The 25,066-nt window shown below is 35.6% G+C and overlaps 2 protein-coding genes across 6 annotated transcripts in view; both read right to left on the reverse strand.

The window, feature by feature from the left end:
• Positions 1–571: 571 nt before the first annotated feature.
• Positions 572–14,571, reverse strand: LOC140157426 (uncharacterized). Of its 2 annotated transcripts, none has more exons than XM_072180621.1 (6): positions 14,208–14,571; positions 8,387–8,530; positions 4,741–4,830; positions 4,426–4,608; positions 2,148–3,689; positions 572–1,449 (listed from the first exon to the last, which is right to left on the reverse strand). In XM_072180621.1, the coding sequence occupies exons 2-6, from the start codon at positions 8,507–8,509 to the stop codon at positions 856–858; spliced, it is 2,532 nt and encodes an 843-aa protein (XP_072036722.1). In that variant the 5' UTR covers positions 8,510–8,530; positions 14,208–14,571; the 3' UTR covers positions 572–855. The 2 variants fall into 2 exon arrangements, with proteins under 2 accessions (XP_072036722.1, XP_072036721.1); XM_072180620.1 differs by lacking the exon at positions 14,208–14,571 and adding an exon at positions 9,265–9,481.
• Positions 14,572–17,700: 3,129 nt separating this feature from the next.
• Positions 17,701–25,066, reverse strand: part of LOC140157427 (uncharacterized) — a 38,755-nt gene continuing 31,389 nt past the window's right edge. For all 4 annotated transcript variants that reach the window (XM_072180623.1, XM_072180625.1, XM_072180626.1 and 1 more), the window contains exons 5-6: positions 20,465–21,999; positions 17,701–18,264 (exon numbers count right to left, since the gene is read on the reverse strand). In XM_072180623.1, coding sequence (XP_072036724.1) covers positions 17,746–18,264; positions 20,465–21,259 — 1,314 coding nt within the window. In that variant the 5' untranslated portion in view covers positions 21,260–21,999 and the 3' untranslated portion in view covers positions 17,701–17,745. The remainder of the gene's footprint in view (positions 18,265–20,464; positions 22,000–25,066) is intronic.

The raw sequence follows: 25,066 nt of genomic DNA on the forward strand, positions 1-25,066 counted from the left end.
AATCTAAAAGTTACTGTAACATTTTAATTACTTATCCTATCATAGTCAAAGTATAGATTTTCTGAAGGGAAATTTGACGAGGAATCTAAATATGGACATATTTTTTCTGTATGGGTTAGGGGGAAAATGTTTAGGTTCAAAATATGTTGAATTGTAAAAAAATCTAACATACTTCGGGACACCCTATATTCCGAGATTACCAAACAGCTGTGATTTTGGTTTCTTCCAAAGTCAGTTGGCTCTTCATATCCTCTAACCAAATGAATGTTGTTTGCTTCCAGTTTATTACTGTAAGTTGGTAATAAGCAATGCATTGAGTGACCCATTTTTATCAAAATCTTTTTATTCCACCCTGTATAACTTGCAGGTCACCCTGTATAATGAGTTGAAATGTATATATTTGAATTGCTTATGCCTTCAGCTTTCCAGAAATGTATACATTTGCTAGTTTAGGGTTGATGATAGTCATGATAGTCAAGATAATCTAATTAGAAACCCGGTTGGTGTAAACATTCATAATATTTGTCATGTAACGCTAAGGGTGGCGAGTTCAGGACACACGCTCTAGAGGTGAATGCCTGCTGTTGATAAAGGCTGAATAAGACAAGATTACGGAAAACCCACAGTGTGTGGAACACCGGCCTTTTTAGTAGTCTAGTGCCCTTTCGCTTATAATGCATATGTGACCCGTTCCGACAAAAACAGGAACAAGTCGCATTTTTGACATTTCATAATTTGAATAAAATTTTCAGCACGGGACAATAAGCTAATAAGACAATAAAATGATATCAAAATTATATATATAGCATCAATACTGTTCAAGATATGGATAATTTTGTAAATGATACCTTGATTTTAGAGTTGAAATTCATACATGTAGCCAGAGTCGGAGACTGATAATTCCCTAAACTGTACATCATAGTCCAAAATCCAACTCTGCATGGGATCATGTTGGTGAAAAGCCGCTACAAAAGACATCATTCCTGATCGAATATTGGTCATTATAGGGGGCAAGTTTGAGTACACCACATTCACTTGATCAACTATTTCAACCTTTATTTGAAAATTCTTATTACGGCAGTCACATGATGCCTCTATAACCAACCCGAAATGCGTTCTGCGTTCATATATGAATAAACACTCATTTAAACTAACAACTGTTGACGGATGGTCGAATACAGTGTGTGGTATCTGATGCCAATACTTGGTAGACTGTGTCGCATCAGTTTTCTCAGATAATGAGCAAACGCAAAATTTACCATAAACACCAGGATCTTTGCATTTGTCATATACGGCGAATGTACTTATTCTTTGATAATGGGTAAGTTCCATCAAAGTTTTCTTTGAGGTGTGTGGAGACTCGCGGATGACAACTCTAAACTCGTCTGTTGACTGTGGAGCATTGGTTCCAGGTGGTATGTGGATGTTCATCTCCGTTATTGTGATATTCTGAAAAAATAAATGGTTAAGAAAATAAAGCATGTATCGTTTTGTAACATGCGTACGTTCTAGACCCGCAACTCGGGGAATTAGAAGATAGCCTAACAACGGTGTAGTGAGATTATGTAATACTACATATATCCCCAGGGGTTTGAACAATATACGCTCGAAGCTAGTCCGAAAATTACAAGCTCTATCATTTGTCAACATTCCTCATGCCCGTATCGTGACCGCTCCTACCCCAGGGGGCTAAAGAAAATTTAAAGTTTGCCGCCCCTTGCAGCAACAGCCCGAAAAGGTTGACCCTATTTTTTTCCAGCCAGGATGGCTCTCAAAAATCTATTTTTTTTTATTAAAGAATTAGAGGTGTTACTCACACCCCCAATTACTACCACCACCTCGAGCTGTGGCACTGTTGGCGACACAAAACGGAATAGTTACACTAGTTTCCATATTTTTTCCGCCATTTTTACTTAATAAATCTTTTTCTCTCCCATTCTGCCCGCCCTTTTTTCTTTAATCATTCTTGTTGCCACTCCTTCATCTTCCGCCGCCCCCTTTTTTTTGCCGCCCCTGCTTTTACCCTGGGGGTTCGCGCCCCACAGCCCCCTAAAAATACACGTATGTTCTCCCGGAATTAGTGCATTAGTGTGTGATGACATTTACAAACTTTATCAAAATAGAATCATACGTCAAGCTATACCTACCCCAATAACTGTTTCCTGTACTTCAGAAATCCATTTTCCAACAAGACGTTGACAGAATCCAAATCCAACCCTCTTACCCCCTTCAGTTTCCATAAATTGTTTTTGGAGCTTATTATTTATTTGCCCCATTGCAAAATCTGCCATTGTTACTACTCTTGTGTCGTTTTGTAATTCATAATTGATACGCCCTTCTTCACAAATGCATTTTCCGGATGTTGGTGTTATCCCCATGGATTTACAAGATCTCTTTGGATCTATTGGATAGAACAATCCATTTGGATGCGTATCAAACTTTTTATCAACAGCAAGAGTTTTGTTGTCAATGCCAGGAACCAATGTTAACAACGTATGCCTCAGATCCAAAATATTGACCAATCTGTCCTGGTTAACGTCTAATGCTCTCATTTTGTCAACGCCAAGTTTCTCTTTTAAATCATTCGAAGCAATCGCAAACAGTACAGTATGGGCCATTTCTATCTTAGATTCCCTTGTCGTTTGTAGAAATGTGCCATATTGATTACCGTGGTCTCCAAATATAATTGTAAACGTGTTTTTTTGTCGACTTAGGAACTTGATCAACTTAGCGAAACTTCCATCTAATGTTTGAATACGACGTCCAGTGGCTTCATGTCCAGTATTTAGATCCAAGAAATTGAAGAATGGTCTTTTCACTAAATTCAATTGTGTCTGTAACATTTCAAGGTAAGAAAGTATATAATCTGGTTGGTACTGTCCATTGTAACATATAGCAGTATGGTCATATTGGCCTTTCAATGGGTTCGTTATATTATTCGCTTTCATAATTTCACAGTTAGCTAATGATATACCGATGTCATCGACTCCTTTTTCCGATAATTTTTTCTGCAACAATTTCCACACACCGGCGTAATTTTTCTTTTTATAAGTCGGCATTCCCAGAAATTTAGGAATACCACATGGACAGCCACCTATACTCCATGTCCAACAAAGATCATCAATCCATGTGGTATAATGACCTTTACGCTTAAACATATCAAAGAGATTACCAATGGGGACATTCTTTCTAACCAGATGCATACGATCCTCTACCTTTCCTGAAGTGAGTGCTACTGTACTGACAATCGTGCCGCCGTTAATTGCCTGCATCAAGTTATAACTGAATACAAATGCTTCCTGTTTCGATTTGATTTCACGTAACGCCTCAACAGACTTAGGCAAGGATCTGAAGAAGTGACTATGAGACGTGGAATCCAGCCATATCACGTTAATGTTGATGGAGTCTCTACAATCTTTACCTTCATTACATGCAATATGTGTGAAGTGTTTCGGCACCAGTAGAAGCTGTGATGCGTTCGTTTCGTCATTGAGTGTGCATTGAACAAAGCAGAAACCAAAGTTATCTTTTTGTTTGTCGATGATATTACGGATAGCATCTTCCAAAGAAGCGAGGTTTACCTGGGTCGTCCACTGCATGACTCCAGTACCACGATTGATGGTGCCTAAATATATATTCTTCACACACATGTTGTTGCTACAGTCCACTAGATGCGAGTTACCATTGCTCTATTGTGAAGAAAAAACACACATAGGCCAAAGTAAAAAAAAAGTAAATACTAGTGGCAAATGGTGGTCATAGACCACAAACCTAGCTGGGGTATGTTGGCGTTTTGGAGGTATCTGAACCCTGCAAAATGTTTCAAAAATGTTCCCCTGGTTATGAGGTTTGTTGTCACGAATCGGATAGAAAAACAGGACTTAGCTTAGGGGTTGTAAACCCCCCAGCTAGGTAAATAAACGTTGCTAAAATCCAATTGAATACTTCTTTATCAAGGGTCAAAGACATGTCATATACCATGACCATGATGAACGTATACTTTTTACTACCAGGCATATTTTGCTATACTTCATGTATTAGGAAATGGTACTTTTGCATGCATGAACATTTGGCGACTGCACTCAAATCGGGAATTTTTTTTTTTTTTTTTTTTTTTTTTTTTTATGTTTTCATTTTTTTTAAATGTTTTGTCGCAGAAACGGGTTCTCGAAAACGTAAAAGTTTTTAATCCCGCAAAAATATAATGCTTTACAATGTTCCATTGCATCTTTAACAGTTAAAGGCCTTATAAGTGAAATATTTACTTTTAAAAGTAATCTTCAAGAGTTTAAAATACATATTTCTCCACAAATCATTATTTAGTGGTTTCGAGTTTATCTAAACTAATCTAACTTATAAAATATATTATATTCCTGTATAAGCAAACCACCATTGCAGCTTGTGTTAGAAACGATACCAACTCACTTGTATTCGGCATATGTCATAAGATTTTTGATGACTGCAAGTCGGAGTTGGTTCAGAATGAAAGATTTTGTTGGCAGTTTCACAGGAACCTTTGAAAGGCTTAATACGCTTGCAGGTTACATAAGATGGGTGCTCGGAGTTGTCAAATCGTGGAACGGTACAAGTTTCATCTGAATCAAAAGCCTTTTACAAATCAAAGAAAAAAAGAATCGACATTCGTTTATGTTAATAGGATGTCATACTAGTCTGTACTAGCATCGAAGCACGTCGTTTTAAATATGGTCATTTGTTTGTTTAAAAAAATAATAAACTCACCGAAACATTATCAGCTCTGAATGTAGCACTCGTATCATGTGTATTGCTGGCAGCGTAGAATTTAACTCTGAACCACGCAGTATAATGATCCTATATTTAATTGAATAATTATAATAAATGTAAATCAATATATCTAAACCAGTTAAGTAAATTAGTGTAAACTAAATAAAGATACTATATGAGGATATATGTAACGATATATTATTGTGTGCCCCAAAAATATTCCATGATATTTATTGAAAGTTATGTATTTTGCCATCAGATATTAGTTTTCACTTATTTTGCTATTTATCTGCATTAGTTTGTACATAGAAGATTCTGGAAACTCAATGGAAAATGCTAGTTGATTTTCATACAGAATAAAAACTACTAGAATGATCATGATTGCCAAATTAGTACGTGGTGGCGTTATTGCAGTAATCATGGTATAGTACAGAGCACATGTGAATGATTCTGATTGGTTTGTATTAAAGTAATGGGTTATTTTTTTAGAAATGCTGTAATATACAATAAATATTTAAGATTATTCTAATATGGAAGAAGCCTGGATAGAAAATGATACAAGCAGCAGTATGAAGTTCTAAAAGGGAACTCTGTGAAACTTACGGTATATTAGCCCAGTGGTGGCAAAAAAGTTTTCATACTTCGGTTCGCGGTAAAATAAAATAACATTAAAATGTCGGGTTATATAAAGGTCATGAAAACGTTTTGAAACGTTTTGTATGAAAACACACGACAACAATATTTTCAAAATGTTATTGTAAACTATTTTTGCAAACATTTGTAGCCAAATATTTGCACCCAGCAAACACAGAAATGTTCTTAATTTTTTTCCAAAACGTTTTAATAACGTTTAAATGTCGGGTTATATAAAGGTCATGAAAACGTTTTTAAAAAGTTTTTGCAAATTTTTGGCAAAATATATTTTTAACCCCGAAAAAACTTTCTGATTAGAAAATGTTTTCAAAAATGTTTTTGGAATGTTATCAAAACGTTTTTATACCCTTTATATAACCCGACATTTAAACGTTTTCTGTAAAACATTTTGTGCTTACTGGGCAGTAGATTATCAAAAAATGTTTTTTAATGCTATGAAAACGTTTTATACCCTTAATATACCCTTTATATAACCCGACATTTAAACGTTTTCTGACATCCTTTTTATAACCTTTTGCGAGTAATATCGAAAGCGTTTTGTGTTTACTGGGTGACCATAGCAAATATATTTGTATTAATATTAAGTTAACTCCTGTATAAATTGTACAGTGATTTGATTGAATGTCATACTGCACACACACACACACACACACACACCCCCCACCCCACCCACACACCCCAACACCCCCCTCACACCCCCTAGCCAATGATGAGATACTAGGGTCATTCAAAAAGTTTTACCTCCATCATCACAACTCTGTTATCTTACGTGTCAGAATATTGAAATTAACCATGCTTATACTCTTAAATCTAGCCTACTAAATGACATTTATTTGATAAAAATGTGAGTTGAGTAAGCATCATTATTGTAGCTTTGGATAATATCCATGAAAACGTTTTTAAGATGCAGTTGTCCAACTGCTTATTCAGGATGAATGAAAATAAAACAAAACATGTTTTATATAAGCAGAAAACATCTCAGGGTTTAACAAATGCAAATGTTAGTGAAATTTGCCAGATTTCGACTAGACCACGTTTAAGGGTACTTCATAATTACATCTTTATTTTAAGTAATTGATGCATCTTGACGTGGAAATAAGATGAACAGTTTGTTAATAACCCTGTATATACTTAACAAAATACAAAAACTGTGATTACGACTTCTCTGATTTTAACTATGAACCAATTACTACGACTTTAACCAGCAAGTCCTCACCTGATCGAAGTCAACAACCTCTGGAAAGGGTCAATATGAAGGCTATTCTGAACATGTATCGGTTTTGTTGTGCAAAATACACAATACCCAGTTAAACTGTACTACCTGCAAACATTAGATATTGAATAAATTATTTGAACTGAAATAAAGCAATTTAATCATTTTCAGAAATATATCTGTAATGATTTCCACATAGATGTGGGCAATCTTTTTCAGACCGTTTCCGACGTACCAAATCTGTATTTACTTTGACCAACTCATCTTAAGGGATCTTGAATGAGCGTTTTCAGCGTTTCGACAGTATTTTTTGTGGGACCTGAGAGCACATCAGTCATATCGAATTGCAATCTGAATACGAAGAATGTCTTTCTGATATCAAATAATTTTAATTTTTTGAAATTCACGATATAATACAAATTTTATGACAAATTATTAAAATTTGATATTTTTCACATTTTTGATATATAACAGTCCTCGAAGTAAATTTTATAAATCTAATGCCATATTCTTAAAGTGTATGTAGTTGGGAGGAAAAGCCGACGATCAATTGAAAAATTTTTTTTGGTGTTTTGGGAAAAAAGATCCATATCTTCAATACGAAAGGTCAAAATTTTCAATTGATCGTCGGCTTTTCCTCCCAGCTACATACACTTTAAGAATATGTCATTAGATTTATAAAATATACTTCGAGGACTGTTAAATATCAAAAATATAAATTTGTAATCATTTGCCGTAAAATGTGTATTACATTGCGAATTTCAAGAAATCAAAATTATATCAGAAGGACATTCTTCGTATTCAGAATGCAATTCGATACGTCTGATGTGCTCTATAATGTCCCACAATAAATACAGTCCAAACGTTCATATCCCACCCCTTAACAAACAAAAATCATATTTTAATCAAATAACTTTTACGTTGTAGCCAAGATTTATGAGTATAATCATGGGTAATTTCAATTTCTTGGCACGTAAGATTACATAGATGTGACGATGGAGCCCGGGGGGGGGGGTCACTCCCATTGTGACCTGTACACCATCCGCGATAATGAAAACGCGTAAAAGGGGGCGTTTTTCGTGGGTAGGCACGATACGCGCGTATCGCGTTTAGGGTGTCAAAAACATGAAAAATTGAAAAAAGGGTAGCAAAATTGCAATTTCTAAATACGCGGAAATGAAATTTAGGGTATGAAATTTGATGTTAGGAATGAAATCCCTGTTTAGGGTGTCGTTTTAGTCAAGGGTTAAATCCTTGTTTAGGGTGCTTTTCAAAAGTTGATTATCGCGGATGGTGTACAGGTCACAATGGGAGTGACCCCCCCGGGCGATGGAGGTATAACTTTTAACCTCGTATATAGATGGTCCATGTTCTCATATAACAATCACAGCATGATCACGCTGATCGAACTATATGTATGTTCTTGACCTCTAGAAATTTACCTACAGGCTAATCAGCGCCACTACATGGGATCATGCTACACACTATGGACCACAATGACCTCATTCCAATGGCATAGTTCAATAACCTCAATTGAACAATCATAGTGCAAAATTTGACTTTAAATTGCAGAGTATGAGTTTTCGTACCCAAATTTTCAAAGGTCATTCAATGAATGTACAAATGTACTGAGGTTAAAGAACTGTGCCTGATAGTTGAACATGTTGTGGATCCTAGTGACAGCAGTGACCGCGATTTACCAAGTGTTGGCCCAACAACATGGGATCTGGTAAATATGTCTTATTTTTTGTTTTTTGTTTGTTTTCTATTCAGTACCTGATTAATATTAGTGTATCCTTTGTTGTACGTGTAGCTATTCGTCATCCAGAAGCACAAAGCAATTATAGTACAAATAACATATACAGCTAGAGCAGCAGATATCAATTGCTTGTTGACCATTTTCCTATGTCAATCAGCTTACTGCAATTAAAAAAAAAACAGCGACAATAATAATAATAATAATAATAATAATAATAATAATAATAATAATAATAATAATAATAATAATATATCATATTAATAATGATTATATCGGTTCTTGAATATAGTGTTAAAATTCACGTGGCTATAAAATAGGCTAAACATTCGAAACAAAATACTTACGAATATCGTCAAAAATTTAATGCTGTGTTACAAAGATTCAAAATATTCTTATCAAAATGTTCTCCGTGGCGCACCAGTTCCACATGGTGAATATATAAAGCGTAACACAGTACAGTATGAACATAATTTATAGTTGCTAACCCTATACATAATTTATTCTTCTGCGAGGGATAGACAATACGTTTCCTCGAGCGTGCCTTTGATGACATTTACTTGTCTTTCAGAACATGATCTATATTAGCGATGCTGAACACAAGACATTAATACCATTAATATAAACAAAATAGCATATCGACACTGTCTGATTTATGGTCAAATGTAGTGGAGAAAATATCGCGCCACGTTGAGATATTGTTACTTAATTCCAAATTCCAGATCAGGAAGACGGTCCATAGTAAATTGATTGAAATCAGAGCTATAATCCACCCTCTCTAATTTTATGTAAAATAAGAGTGTTAAGGCAGCTCTACTAATTCAACACGGTTCTTGAATATAGTGTTAAACCCTCGTGGCTATATGCTACATGTACACATTCGAAACAAAATACTTACGAATATCGTCAAAAAATTCAATGCTGCAAGGCTGTGTGTCACAGAGATTCAAAATATTCCCATCAAAATGTATCTCCGTGGCGCATCAGTTCCACATGAATATATAAAACGCGGTACAGTACAGTATGAACATAATTTATAATGCGAGGTAACCATGGTAACCATTCTAAGAGACTAAGATTCTAAGAAATTACTCATTGCCCCAAATGTCAATAACGTATTCTCACTTTGTACTAAAAACAGGTACACATGCACATACGGTTTGGCGAATAATGTCGACCTTGTGCAATTCATACTGCATTATAAGTGCTGACTGGTTAGTGCTGGTCTTGCATACCAGTCGTTTAGATATGTTACATCTCTTTTTCTCTACAAAAATGGTTTCTTTTATGTATCTACTGGATATAACTTATCGAATGAGTGTATACTTTTCCGACCTACTGGAGACAGCTAATCGAATGAGTGTGTATTTTTGCTATCTACTGGAGATAGCTTATCAAATGAGTGTGTATTTTTGCTATCTACTGGAGACAGCTGATCGAATGAGTGTGTATTTTTGCTATCTACTGGAGATAGCTTATCAAATGAGTGTGTATTTTTGCTATCTACTGGAGACAGCTAATCGAATGAGTGTGTATTTGTGCTATCTACTAGAGATAGCTTATTGAATGTGTTCGTATTTTTGCTATCTACTGGAGATAACTTATCGAATGAGTGTGTATTATTTGTTTTCTACTGGATATAGCTTATCGAATAAATGTGTATTTTTGCTATCTACTGGGGACAGCTTATCGAATAAATGTGTATTTTTGCTATCTACTGGGGACAGTTTTTCAAATAAGTGTGTATTCTGCTATCTACTAGAGATAGCTTATGGAATGAGTGATTATATGCAGAGTTTTTATTTTATATTTTAACATTTTAAAAGTTTAAATGACATTGGAATGGATATGTTTGTAACTCTAGCTTATTTTTCAGTTTACTATTTTCAAAATCATTTTTAAAATGGCTGCCATTGGATTTAGCTCCTTTTGGAACAAAAAACATCTTTTATTTTATTATTTTCGTCTTCGCACGTGGGAGGTTGGCAAGGTTACTGCTACTATTAGGAATATCTACAATTGAATTTTACATAAAACAGCCTTTGGATTTAGCGCCTTTTGGAAACAAACTCTTCATATATAATATTGAATGAATGTCTTTCTTGCTATCTCCCGAAGATAGCTCATACCTAATAAGCGTGTAGAAGAGTACGTATATCGGATGAATTTATAGTGCTAGCTCATATCGAATATCTTGCTTTCTACTGACAATATATATAGCTCGATCATATCGAATAATTTTGTATCTTGCTATCTACTAAAGACAGCTGATATCGAATCAAATTGCATCTTGCTATCTACATACGCTAACTCATCGAAAATAAAATATGAATGAATGAATGAATGAATAGTACGTATCTTAATTTTTACTGAAGATCACCCAGTTCAAACAAATCTTGCTATTTACTGAATGTAGATAGCTCATATCGAAAAAGTGTGTATCTTATTATCTACTGAAGATAGCTTATATCTATTTGTGTAGAATACTCAGTTATTGTGTATCTTATATCATGCTGCAGATAGCTCTTAAGGGATCTGGAATGAGCGTTTTGAGCGTTTCGACAGTATTTTTTGTGGGACATGAGAGCCCATCAGACATATCGAATTGCATTCTGAATACGAAGAATGTCTTTCTGATATCAAATAATTTTCATTTTTTGAAATTCACGATATAATACAAATTTTATGACAAGTTATTAAAATTTGATATTTTTCACATTTTTGATATATAACAGTCATCGAAGTAAATTTTATAAATCTAATGATATATTCTTAAAGTGTATGTAGCTGGGAGGAAAAGCCATCGATCAATTGAACATTTTGACCTTTCATATTGAAGATATGAATTTGTTTCCCAAAACACCAAAAAATAGGTCTTTTTATCATTAGATTTATAAAGTGTATTTCGAGTACTGTTAAATATCAAAAATATCAATTTTTAATGATTTGCCATAAAATGTGTATTAAATTGCGAATTTCAAAAAATTTAAATTATTTGATATCAGAATGACTTTCTTCGTATTCAGAATGCAATTCGATATGTCCGATGTGCTCTAATGTCCCAAAATAAATACTGTCCGAACGTTCATACCCCACCCCTTAAGACATGGCGTACAAATCCTGAGTGAGTATAATCGTAAAAGAGAGGTAAATCGAGAGAATAGCTCGATGATATTCAAAATGTGTTTTTTATGCGGGTCTCTCGGTTCGTGTTAACGACATTTCGTTAAAGCTCACCATACCATGATCTATTTCTTCAACACTTTTTAACAAATTCGTCTCATTTTGTTAAAAGAAAAAAAATAGTTATGGATTTGGATGACCGTTCATTGTGTTCTTTATGTTATCCACTGATTGCTATCTACTGGAGATAGCTTATCGAATGAGTGTGTTTTCTGCTATCTACTGGAGATAGCTTATTGAATGAGTGTGTACTTTTGCTATCTACTGAAGATAGCTTATCAAATGAGTGTGTACTTCCGCTATCTACCGGAAATAGCTTATCGAATGAGTGTGTTTTCTGCTATCTACTGGAGATAGCTTATCAAATGAGTGTGTACGTCCGCTATCTACCGGAGATAGCTTATCGAATGAGTGTGTTTTCTGCTATCTACTGGAGATAGCTTATCAAACGAGTGTGTACTTTGCTATCTACTGGAGATAGCTTATCGAATGAGTGTGTTTTCTGCTATCTACTGGAGATAGCTTAATGAATGAGTGTGTATTTTTGCTATCTACTGGAGATAGCTTATCAAATGAGTGTGTTTTCTGCTATCTACTGGAGATAGCTTATCAAATGAGTGTGTACTTCCGCTATCTACCGGAGATAGCTTATCGAATGAGTGTGTTTTCTGCTATCTACTGGAGATAGCTTATCAAATGAGTGTGTCTTTTGCTATCTACTGGAGATAGCTTATCAAACGAGTGTGTACTTTGCTATCTACTGGAGATGGCTTATCGAATGAGTGTGTATTCTGCCTTCTACTGGAGATAGCTTATCAAATGAGTGTGTAATTCTGCTATCTACTTGAGATAGCTTATTAAATGAGTGTGTACTTCCGCTATCTACCGGAGATAGCTTATCGAATGAGTGTGTTTTCTGCTATCTACTGGAGATAGCTTATCAAATGAGTGTGTCTTTTGCTATCTACTGGAGATAGCTTATCAAACGAGTGTGTACTTTGCTATCTACTGGAGATGGCTTATCGAATGAGTGTGTATTCTGCCTTCTACTGGAGATAGCTTATCAAATGAGTGTGTAATTCTGCTATCTACTTGAGATAGCTTATTAAATGAGTGTGTACTTCCGCTATCTACCGGAGATAGCTTATCCAATAAGTGTGTATTCTGCCTTCTACTGAAGATAGCTTATCAAATGAGTGTGTAATTCTGCTATCTACTGGAGATAGCTTATTAAATGAGTGTATATTTGTACTATCTACTGGAGATATCTTATCAAATGAGTGTGTATTTTTGCTATCTACTGGAGATAGCTAATCGAATGAGTGTGTATTTTTGCTATCTACTGGAGATAGCTTATTAAATGAGTGTATATTTGTACTATCTACTGGAGATATCTTATCAAATGAGTGTGTATTTTTGCTATCTACTGGAGACAGCTTATCGAATGAGTGTGTATTTTTGAAGCATTTATCTGGTATCAAATTTGTGAGTATAACTAACAAGCTAATATAATATAATACATATAATTTACCCGAGGCGGATGTGACTTGAATATAGCCAATATCTCAATTATATCAATGCTAAGTTGCTAACCCTATACATAATATATTCTTCTCCTAAATACCAGGGATAGACAATATGTACTGACCCGTGCTGAATAAGTAGGGCTGCCTTAACACTCATATCAATGATTTTACATAAAATTAGAGAGGATATATTATATCGGTTCTTGAATATAGTGTTAAAATTCACGTGGATATATAATAGGTTAAACATACGAAACATAATACTTACGAATATCGTCAAAAATTTAATGCTGTGTTACAAAGATTCAAAATATTCCTATCAAAATGTTTCTCCGTGGCGCATCAGTTCCACATGGTGAATATATACAACGCGAAACAGTACAGTATGCATGGTATGAACATAATTTATAGTTGCTAACCCTATACATAATTTATTCGGCTGCTAGATACGAGGGATACGGTTCCGCGTGCGTGCCTTTGATGACATTTACTCGTATTTCAAAACAAGATCTATATAAGTGATGTTGAACACATAATCAACATAACATATCGAGGGCTTAGAGCAAGAACTAGCTATGTCCACAATAACATGTTACTCATTTCGGCAACAAATGGACGGTTAATTCTGCCTTCTATATATAATATAACGTAAGTGACTTTGAAGGTATGTACATGTTCAAATACCATGCTAACTGTTTAAATGACCATGCGTATACCCCAAAGTCACTTGCATTTATTATGGAGGGCAGGATTAACCAGCCATTTGATGTCGATATGAACACTGTCTGACTTATGGTAAAATGTTGTGGACAAAATACCGAGCCACGTTGAGATATTGTTACTTAATTCCAAACTCCACATGAGGAAGACGGTCCGGATTTCTTTTAGAATACCCTACCACTGTAGATTTTCAATGGGGGTCTTTTATGAACGACCCATACACATACACTGTGAAGGTATTCTAAAAGATAGCCGACGGTCCTTAGAGAAGTGTTTAACATTCCGAGCTATAATCCACCCTGTCTAATTTTATGTAAAATAAGAGTGTTAAGGCAGCCCTACTAATTCAATACGGTTCTTGAATATAGTGTTGAACTCACGTGGCTATATACACTCGAAACAAAATACTTACGAATATCGTCAAAAAATTCAATGCTGCAATGCTGTGTTACAGAAATTCAAAATATTCCCATCAAAATGTATCACCGTGGCGCATCAGTTCCACTTGAATATATAAAACGCGATACAGTACAGTATGAACATATTTTATAATGCGAGGTAACCATGGTAACCATGCTAAAAGACTCATAAAAATTTCTCATTGCCCCAAAAGTCAATAGCGTATATCACTTTGTACTGAAAACGGAATTCCATACTCAGTACACATGCACATACGGTTTGGCGAATGATGTCGACCTTGTGCAATTCATACTGCATAATAAGTGCTGATAGGTCAGTACTGGTCTTGAATACCAGTCGTTTAGATATGTTAAATCTCTTTTCTCTACAAAATGGTTTCTTTTAACCACAGGAATCAATTTTCCATGTTCAAATATCTATTAGTTGTGATTGTCGTTTAAACATAAATTTCAAAACTGCAAAACACAGATTTATCAGTCTTAATACTGATATTTCTTTCGATTTTGCATGGTTTTTGACTTATATTAATACACACGAATAAAGGCTGAATAAATTTAGAAAACATTTCAGATTTTATTGCGTTGTCTTATTAAAGGTAAACTACAGTCAAACATGCCTCATCCGAGGTCTTGGATTTTCATATCCGGAGCTGCACGCACACGAGTTCTGCATTTTGTTTCTTCAAAATTTTAAGTTCTGCCATGAGAGTGTATATTCTGCTATCTATTGGAGATAGTTTAGCGAATAAGTATGTATTTGTGCTATCTACTGGAGATAGCTTATCGAAAGAGTGTGTATTCTGCTATCTACTGGAGATAGCTTATCAAATGACTCCTGATATCAAATAATTTTGATTTTTTGAAATTATATTTTTCTTTGGCAAATTGTCATTTTAATATTTTTAAAATATTTAACAGTCCTCGAAGTAAACTTTATAAACCTAATGATTATAACTTAAATGTATGTAGCTGGGAGGAAAAGCCGCCCAGCTACATACATTTAGCCCAGCTACAACATTTTGACCTTTCGTATTGAAAACATACATTTTTTCCAAGACCTAAACAAGGCTAGTTAAGTCACATTATTTGTGATCATGGGGTTATACCCGGGTGTCTCGCAAACGGGACCCCACAAACGGGGACCCAAGAAGCGAGAATCAACATGTTATACGTATTAGGTAGTTCACGGTCACCAATTACCGTTTACGGTGCCCCTTTTCAATATTGCACTAGGGTAATCTCGAAAATGGAGAACCAAAAGGACATATCATATTGTATATAGGATGCATAGGGGAAAGAATAATTACGCATCGCACACTACATGCACTAGTACTACAATTAATTTGCAAATGGAGACATGACATGCATAGGCAGACATACCAGAATAAAATCTCCGGACATCCCTGCGTGTGCGAGGACTTGAACCCCAGACCTCTCGCTTGTCGGGCGAGCGCTCTAACCACTGAGCTACACACACTGTTCAACAGGACTCAAGTCTGGTACTTATGGTTATGAACAGTAAGGGTAAACAGTACAAACATTACATTACATACTAGAGAACAACATTTTCCAACAATTTTCTACACTGCAGGCAAAAAGTGACGGGTCACATCCAATATTGCAAGTATTTGGGATATTGTATTCAATTATCAGTGCACACTAATTTTGTCTACTATTGACTATATTTTAACCAACAACCTTCTTGAAAAAATATTATACTTAGCTCTCTGGATTATGAACACATTTTAATCTTTCCCTAGAGTAGGCCAGTGCACATAAACGTTGGAAAAAATACTTATGTGACTTCGTGTATTTGTTAGAAATATGCAGTTCTGATGCCTTCCGCTAGGAATGCGAGGAATATCATTCGAACCTAATACCTATAGATTTATATACGCTCTTCTCCAACGTTCCTCTTTAGCTCAGTTGGCAATTGGTTAGAGCGTCGCGCTAGTGTTACGAAGGTCGCCGGTTCGAATCCAGACGGATGCTTTGTTTTTTTGTTCAACGTTTATGTGCACTGGCCTACTCTGGGGAAAGATTAAAATTTGTTCAACAACCTTCTTGTACCGACGGCCATTATGAGCGGGGGGGTGGCACCGCCCCGTACCAACACCACCAGCTACGCCAGTGCCCTGTCGAAGTTAAACACACAAAAATAGAAACGCAGTGGTCATTGTTCCTTTGACCCAAACTCCAGTTACTGACAATGCCAATGTTGTTGCAAGTTCCGTAATTTTTTGTTTTGGCAGACGATGCAGAAATAAATAAATAAATAAATAAATAAATAAATAAATAAAGTAATTTATATAGCGCATTATGCCAGGCCTCAATGCGCTGAACAGAGAACTAAACTTACAAAATTATGCAAAAACTACAAAAGTACATATTCTATTAGGCATAATACAACCAATACAAATTAATTATAGTAAACACATTTAAAAACATTATAAAGCAATATTACACTTGATAAGAGAAACAGAATAGCATATCATATAATGAACAAAAGCATGATAATTATAAACAACACACTAAAATCCAAATCACTACTCAAATCCCCAGGAAAATTGAAGCCCACAGAAAACACCCCGACAGACCAAGGTAGACAACCGTGCATTTGGAAGATACCTATAGTCTCAGTCTCTGGATAATACCAATGCATACATTTTAAGTGGCATCATCACCCCAAAGCACCACACACTGACAAAGTTGGCTACTACCGCGACACACAGACACAGACGTCTACAGAGCTTGTTTAAATAAATTATAGCACTTAAAAGGGCATTTCGTGATCCATAGCTTCATCCCCACTTTTGTAAAGTTGAGATTATTATATCGCAAGAAAGCTTTGGCTACATAATGTTTATGTACAAGAAATTTCTGGCAGATAAATTCATTTAACAAAGATATCGTCAAATTTGAATTATGTTCCAGAACAAAATTACACACATTGGCCTATGGAGCAGTGTAATAATCATGCATAACTCGCAAACACAAAATCGGAGTCAACAAAAAATTAGGAAATGAGCTTTTTTCGTCCACATCTACTGAAAAATGTCATAAAAAGAGAATGCTAGGATCACGAAATACTCCTTTAACTTTTTTGCACAAAAAGTTCGAGTCCATAACCTGGAAAATGGGGGGGGCTCGTAGCTTTAACTCCTTTTGGGGCTATTAGAGTTGAAATTCATATACCCCCTATGAAAGACATGATCTTGATCTCCCACGCAAGGGGTGTAGATTTCAAATGGAGTCACTTAACTCCATTTAAAATTCACTGTCCCTGTGTGGAAGATTACGGCCATGAATTCAGTGGCGTAGCAAAGGGAGGGTCAAACGGGGGCAGTTGCCACCCTGTGAAAAGTCTTCCCCCCTTGCCCTCCTGTGGGATGATGGCCGTCCCAATATTTCAGATTTTATGGTAAAAAAGTGCTGGCTACGCCATTGCATGTCTTCCATAGGGGTGTATGGATTTCAACTGAATAGCCCATTATGATATTAATTCCCTAAACTGTACATCATAGTCCAAAATCAACTCTGCATTGGATCATGTTGGTGAAAAGCCGCTACAAAAGACATCATTCCTGATCGAATATTGGTCATTATAGGGGGCAAGTTTGAGTACACCACATTCACCTGATCAACTATTTCAACCTTTATTTGAAAATTCTTATTACGGCAGTCACATGATGCCTCTATAACCAACCCGAAATGCGTTCTGCGTTCATATATGAATAAACACTCATTTAAGCTAACCACTGTTGTTGGATGGTCGAATACAGTATGTGGGATCTGATGCCAATACTTGGTAGACTGTGTCTCATCAGTTTTCTCAGATAATGAGCAAACGCAGAATTTACCATCAACACCAGGATCTTTGCATTTGTCATATACGGCGAATGTACTTATTCTTTGATAATAGGTAAGTTTCATCAAAGTTTTCTTTGAGGTGTGTGGAGACTGGCGGATGACAACTCTAAACTCATCTGTTGACTGTGGAGCATTGGTGCCAGGTGGTATATGGATGTTCATCTCCGTAATTGTGATATTCTGAAAAAAATAAATGGTTAAGGAAGGGGTGGGGTATGAACGTTTGGAGAGTATTTATTGTGGGACATGAGAGCACATCAGACATATCGAATTGCATTCTGAATACGAAGAATGTCCTTCTGATATCAAATAATTTTCATTTTGCGAAATTCGCAATGTAATACACATTTTATGACAAATCATTAAAAATTGATATTTTTGATATTTAACAGTACTCGAAGTAAACTTTATAAATCTGATGATTTATACTTAAAGTGTATGTAGGTGGGATGAAAAGCCGACGATCAACTGAAAATTTTGACCTTTCGTATTGAAGATATGGATTTTTTTCCAAAAACACCCAAAAAAATTAGGTATTTTTGGGAAAAAATCCATATCTTCAATATGAAAGGTCAAAATTTTCAATTGATCGTCGGCTTTTACTCCCAGCTACATACACTTTAAGAATATATCATTAGATTTATAAATTTACTTCGAGGACTGTTATATATCAAAAATGTGAAAAATAACAAATTTCAATAATTTGTCATAAAATTTGTATTACATCGTGAATTTCAAAACATGAAAATTATTTGATATCAGAAAGACATTCTTCGTATTCAGAATGCAATTTGATATGTCTGATGTGCTCTAATGTCCCACAAAAAATACTGTCGAAACGCTCAAAACGCTCATTCCAGATCCCTTAAGAAAATAGAATTTCCCAAAGTCTAATGTACGAACAATCTACATTACTAGGCCGGTTTTCTGGTCTCACCAAGTTTAATGGAGTTAATGGAGTGGGGTGATGTATATCACGTGTGTGCAGTTTGCGAGGGAAACCCGTGAGTGTGTTTTGTGATGGCGGTGAGGTAGCTGTATGAATGTGTAATACGAATACGTAATTTCATAATTTAGTTCACCCCACCAAAATCAGGTTAGTCTACCGTATATGTTAACCCAGGGTAAAAGTTATGGTTAGGGTTAGTCTTATTATTAGTGTTATGATTAGTGTTAGTGTTATGGTTAGGAATAGTGTTATGGTTTAGTGTTATAGTTAGTGTTAGGGTGGGAGCGGACTAGACTTGTGGGGCACTTGAGGCGATTGTAAGCTGGGCTTATATAAGGATTAACCGATTATAGGCATGCATGTTTTGTAACATGCATAAGTTCCAGAGACCCACAACCAGGGGAATTGGAACATAATCTAACAACGGTGTAATGGTACCATGTAATACCTACATGAATCGCTAGCATGCGCATATTTTTTTTTGGGGGGGCCTTTGGGTGCGCGAGGCCCCGGGGTAAAAGCAGGGGCAGCCAAAACGAAGGGGCGGCGGAGGAAGAAGGGGCGGCAAAAACGAAGGGGCGGCAAAAAGAAATAGTAAAGAAAAAAGGGCGAAAAAAATTTGAAAAAGTAAAAAAAAAAAAAATTTGAAAAAATGGTACTATACATCAAAATGTTTTTTTTTTGCTCTTCATTTTTACAAACAAAAAAAAAAAATTGGGTCAACCTTTTCGGGCTGTTGGAGAAGGGCGGCAAAATTGAATTTCCTTCAGCCCCCCGGGTAGGAGCGGCCACAGGTACGCCACTGGCAAGGGGTTTGAACAATGCACTTTACTCTCTTCACGTGGGTGTCGACTGCAGACGACATGTTTAAAAATTTAAAAAATTCATAATGTAAATATTCATATCCATATTTGTAATCAGCATGAAAAATGCATTAAAATGAGTACAAACAAGTCTAGTATTGGTTCAGTAGTTCTTAAGATAGCTCTTGATATTCAGAGAAGATATTTCAAAACTTCAACTCTTTCCGTTGAAGCGCATGGCTAGCACGCAGAGCATTAATTCTCTTCACGCGGGTGTCGAATGCAGACGACATGTTTCAATTTTTTTTTAATTCAAAAATTCAGAATTATAAATTTTCATGACCATATTTGGAATCTGCATGAAAAATGCATTAAAATGAGTACAAACAAGCCTAGTATTGGTTCAGTAGTTCTTAAGATAACTCTTGATATTTTGAGAAAATATTTCAAAACTTGAACTTTTTCCGTTGAAGCGCATGGCTAGCACGCAGAGCATTAAGTGTATATTGTCCGAAAAATTATAAGCTCTATCATTCGTCTACATGAGGAAGTACTTGAATAGTGCATTAATGTGATATGACATGTATAACCTTTATCCAAATGGAATCATACGTCAAGCTTAACTTACCTCAATAACTGTTTCCTGTACTTCAGAAATCCATTTTCCAACAAGACGTTGACAGAGCCCAAATCCAAGTTTCCCTTCTTTCGCATTAAATTGTGTTTGGATCTTATTATTTATTTGCCCAATTGCAAAATCTGCCATTGTTACTACTCTTGTGTCGTTATGTAATCCATAATTGATACGCCCTTCTTCACAAATGCATTTTCCGGATGTTGGTGTTATCCCCATGGATTTACATGATCTCTTTGGATCTATTGGATAGAACAACCCATTTGGATGCGTATCAAACGTTTTATTAACAGCAAGAGTTTTGTTGTCAATGCCGGGAACCAATGTTAATAACGTATGCCTCAGATCCAAAATATTGACCAACCTGTCCTGGTTAACTTCTAATGCTCTCATTTTGTCAACGCCAAGTTTCTCTTTTAAATCATTCGAAGCAATCGCAAACAGTACAGTATGAGCCATTTCTATCTTAGATTCCCTTGTCGTTTGTAGAAATGTGCCAAATTGATTACCGTGGTCTCCAAATATAAGTGTAAACGTGTTTTTTTGTCTACTTAGGAACTTCATCAACTTAGCGAAACTTCCATCTAACGTTTGGATACGACGTCCAGTGGCTTCATGTCCAGTATTTAGATCTAAGAAATTGAAGAATGGTCTTCTCACTAAATTCAATTGTGTCTGTAACATTTCAAGGTAAGAAAGTATATAATCTGGTTGGTACTGTCCATTGTAACATATAGCAGTATGGTCATATTGGCCTTTCAACGGGTTCGTTATATTGTTCGCTTTCATAATTTCACAGTTAGCTAATGATATACCGATGTCATCGACTCCTTTTCCAATAATTTTTTCTGCAATAATTTCCACACACCGGCGTAATCTTTCTTCTTATAAGTCCGCATTCCCACAAATTTTGGAATACCACATGGACAGCCAGCAATGCTCCATGTCCAACAAAGATCATCAGTCCATGTGGTATAATGACCTTGACGTTTAAACATATCAAAGAGATTACCAATGGGAACATTCTTTCTAACCAGATGCATACGATCCTCCACCTTTCCTGAAGTGAGTGCTACTGTACTGACAATCGTGCCGCCGTTAATGGCCTGCATCAAGTTATAACTGAATACAAATGCTTCTTGTTTCGATTTGATTTCACGTAACGCCTCAACAGACTTAGGCAAGGACCTGAAGAAGTGACTATGAGACGTGGAATCCAGCCATATCACGTTAATGTTGATGGAGTCTCTACAATCATTACTTTCATTACATGCAATATGTGAGAAGTTTTTCGGCACCAATAGAAGCTGGGATGCGTTCGTTTCGTCATTGAGTGTGCATTGAACAAAGCAGAAACCAAAGTTATCTTTTTGTTTGTCGATGATATTACGGATAGCATCTTCTAAAGAAGCGAGGTTTACCTGGGTCGTCCACTGCATGACTCCAGTACCATGATTGATTGTGCCTAAATAAATATTCTTCACACACATGTTGTTGCTACAGTCCACCAGATGCGAGTTACCATTGCTCTATTTTGAAGAAAAAACACACAAATAAATAAACGCTAATAAAATCCAATCGAATACTTCCTGTAAAGTAAAGCATTTTCGCATGCATGAACATTTCGCGACTGCACTCAAATCGGGAAATTCACATATTTTTTTCGATAGACCTTGAAGGAAATGTACAATTTTTACGAAAATGTTTTCTCGCATAAACTGGCTCTCCAGTTGTGATCTTCATGACAATGATGTTGAAACCCTTTGGGTTGAAATTAATCTGCCAAAAACAAAACCAATTATTGTTGGGACTGTATATTACCCACCAGATTCTACTGTTGATTATTTTGAAAAGGTTGATTCAATTGTTCAAAAGTGTAATTATCTATTATGATGATGTATATATTCTTGGTGACTTTAATGTAGACATTTCCAAACAATTTCAAGCAAGGAAAATATCAGGTTTATGTAGAAATAGTAATATGAAACAATTAATTACAGATTATACTAGGATTACTGACAAAAGCCAAACTATTATCGATTTAATATTTGTTTCGTGCCCTGACCTTGTTATAACATCAGGTGTACATAGTTTAGGTCTTAGTGACCACTCATTAATTTATGTTGTGCGCAAACACAAACAAGTTAAACTTCCTCCTAGAAATATTAAGTGTATATGTTTTAAGAACTTCAATGAAATTGATTTTATTAACACTATAAAAGATATTGATTGAAGCCAAATTAGTTGTATTGATGATATAAATAAGGCACTTAGTAAGTGGCAATCTTTATTCAATGAAGCATGTGATAAGCATGCACCATTTAAGGAGAAGAAGGTAAAAGGACACCTCCCTGATTGGATTAATGGGGATTTTCTGCATTTATGTAAAGACAGAGATTATTATTTTGCTAAAGCACATAAAACAAATGATCAAGCTGATTGAGACATGGCAAGGATGTTAAGAAATAAAGTAAATAACATGAGGTTCTATCTCAAGAAAAATTATTGTAATGAAGCTGTTACTAACAACATGCATGATAGTAAAAAATTATGGAAATCAATTAAGAAAATTATTCCAAGTAAGACTGTTAGTGCTCCTAGTGTAGTAAATTCTGATAGTGGTCCGACAAATTCAAGTGCAAATGAATTTAACAATTATTTTACGTCTATCGGTAATACACTTGGCATGCAATTTAATGGTAAAACAAATGAAACTTGTGCATGTAACCATTTATATTGTAAGCAATACTGTACTGTAAATAAGTTCAAGTTTCTAGAAATAACCTCAAATTTTGTACTAGAGCAAATATGTAATATGGATAACAACAAATCACCAGGATTTGATCAATTTAATGTAAAGCTGCTCTAATTGGCTGCAGCATTTATTTCTGATTGCCGTGCCTATATTTGTAACTTATCTTTAAGCAATTCTGTTTTTCCTAATGACTGGAAAAAGGCAAAGGTAACACCTATACCAGAAGTCAATGGGCACCCCCGGGATTCGACCCTTAGACCCCCGCATGCCAAGCATACATTCACTGACCGTTAGCCACACGGCACACCGACATCGCCTGGCTAATAACTATTTGGTGCAGCAGAGACATTAAAATGAATACACGGGATCGATACACGTGAATTGCTATGCACGATTTTGATATCAGACGAAAATCTTCGGATACTGGGTTCGAAAATGATGAATATCTCCCGTAAATGAATTTTTCTCAAGAAACCAGATGTGGTCTCATACACTTGAAAATACGTGTTGAACAGATATTATAGTCGTTAGCGTGCGCTTTGAAAATTGGCCGTGCGCTTTGAACTCGAAATTTCACCAAAACTATCAATTTTATATTGCGTTGGTTCTGTATATGGACTACAGCGCGCAGCAGGCTATAGCGGCACTCACGATCACTCAAGTGGAGAGAGTACTATAACCATTGACCGCAATGTCGTATACAAGCTTGCTAACAGAGCGAAAAATCAATTACCCCGTCTTTTGTCAGTAGCCTTAGTGAGGTCACTTCGCTAATAATATGCATCTCATAAGGTCCGAATAAAATGACCTTTCGTGGCTGTGGATTCAACCTACCATGGCGATTTCTACTATGAAGATATCGGGGCGATGTCACTGTGCACGGGTAATGCTACCCCGGGCAGCGATTCTGTGAGCATATAGCACTTAGGGTGATTGTGTCATCGCAGACCCTGGGATTTACGCATGCGCAGTGGTTTTCATCGTAGTATTTTGTGGTATTTATGGGTGTTAGGGTTAAAAGACTTGCTGGGCTGGGGTTTTAAAGTGATGGATGAAACTAAAGGAGTACATGACATGAGACTAGAAAAATATCAGGAAAGTAATGAGGAATGTTAAAGTAAAGCAATGTTGTAACATTTCCATACAAAATAGATTTGTGTTTCTTTTCCATAAAATGTTTTCACTCTCAGAAATGTCCCTTAATTTTGAGCCGAACAAAAGGCATATCAAAAGACGCTGTACATCAGAAAAATACACTTAACTTTTAACTTTTATCATCCAAATGAGACGACAGAGAGTGTAAAAGGGAAGAATAAGATATTGGGGCAAGATGAAAACTGTTCTGACCTTATTGTGCCAGAAAATGACACAACATTTTGTAGCTGTTTGTTCCTGAAAGTAGATCAAATGCATTTCAGAATATGAGTTGCAACATATTTGTTGCATATTTCTAGTAAATTATCTTGGCTGGCTTAGCAACTATTTTAAACTGTTGTGATTTGGTAGTTCACAGTATCTTACGAATGGTAGTGAGCTTTGGCAAAAATTGCATTGAGCATAAAATATTTTCATAGCGAGTGTGTAGAAGAATTCAAATGTCACAGATAAACCTTTGTAGGTCATGTGGTTCTTGAGTTATGTTGAAAAGAGGGCTGAAACAACAACGCTTTTGTAAAATGTACATAACTCATTAACAACAAATAAATCAAGCAAGTTTTCAAAGTATATGATTTGTAGAATGAACTTTTGCAACACATTAAACTTGATTATTGGTGTTATTTTTCAATAATATATTGATTAAGATAATGAATATTGATTTTTTTCTCCCTTCCTCTTTTCCT

This window comes from Amphiura filiformis, chromosome 7 (genome assembly GCF_039555335.1).
Source record: "Amphiura filiformis chromosome 7, Afil_fr2py, whole genome shotgun sequence".
Lineage (NCBI taxonomy): Eukaryota > Metazoa > Echinodermata > Ophiuroidea > Amphilepidida > Amphiuridae > Amphiura > Amphiura filiformis.

What these genes read in the sequence shown, in the direction of transcription:
- LOC140157426 (XM_072180621.1), bottom strand. Translation starts at nt 8,509, where the DNA reads ATGGTCAACAAGCAATTGATATCTGCTGCTCTAGCTGTATATGTTATT. An exon ending in GATACACTAATATTAATCAG is followed by an intron (nt 4,831 to 8,386) that starts GTACTGAATAGA and finishes AATTAAATATAG; the next exon opens with GATCATTATACTGCGTGGTT. An exon ending in TACAGGAAACAGTTATTGGG is followed by an intron (nt 1,450 to 2,147) that starts GTAGGTATAGCT and finishes TTATTTTTTCAG; the next exon opens with AATATCACAATAACGGAGAT.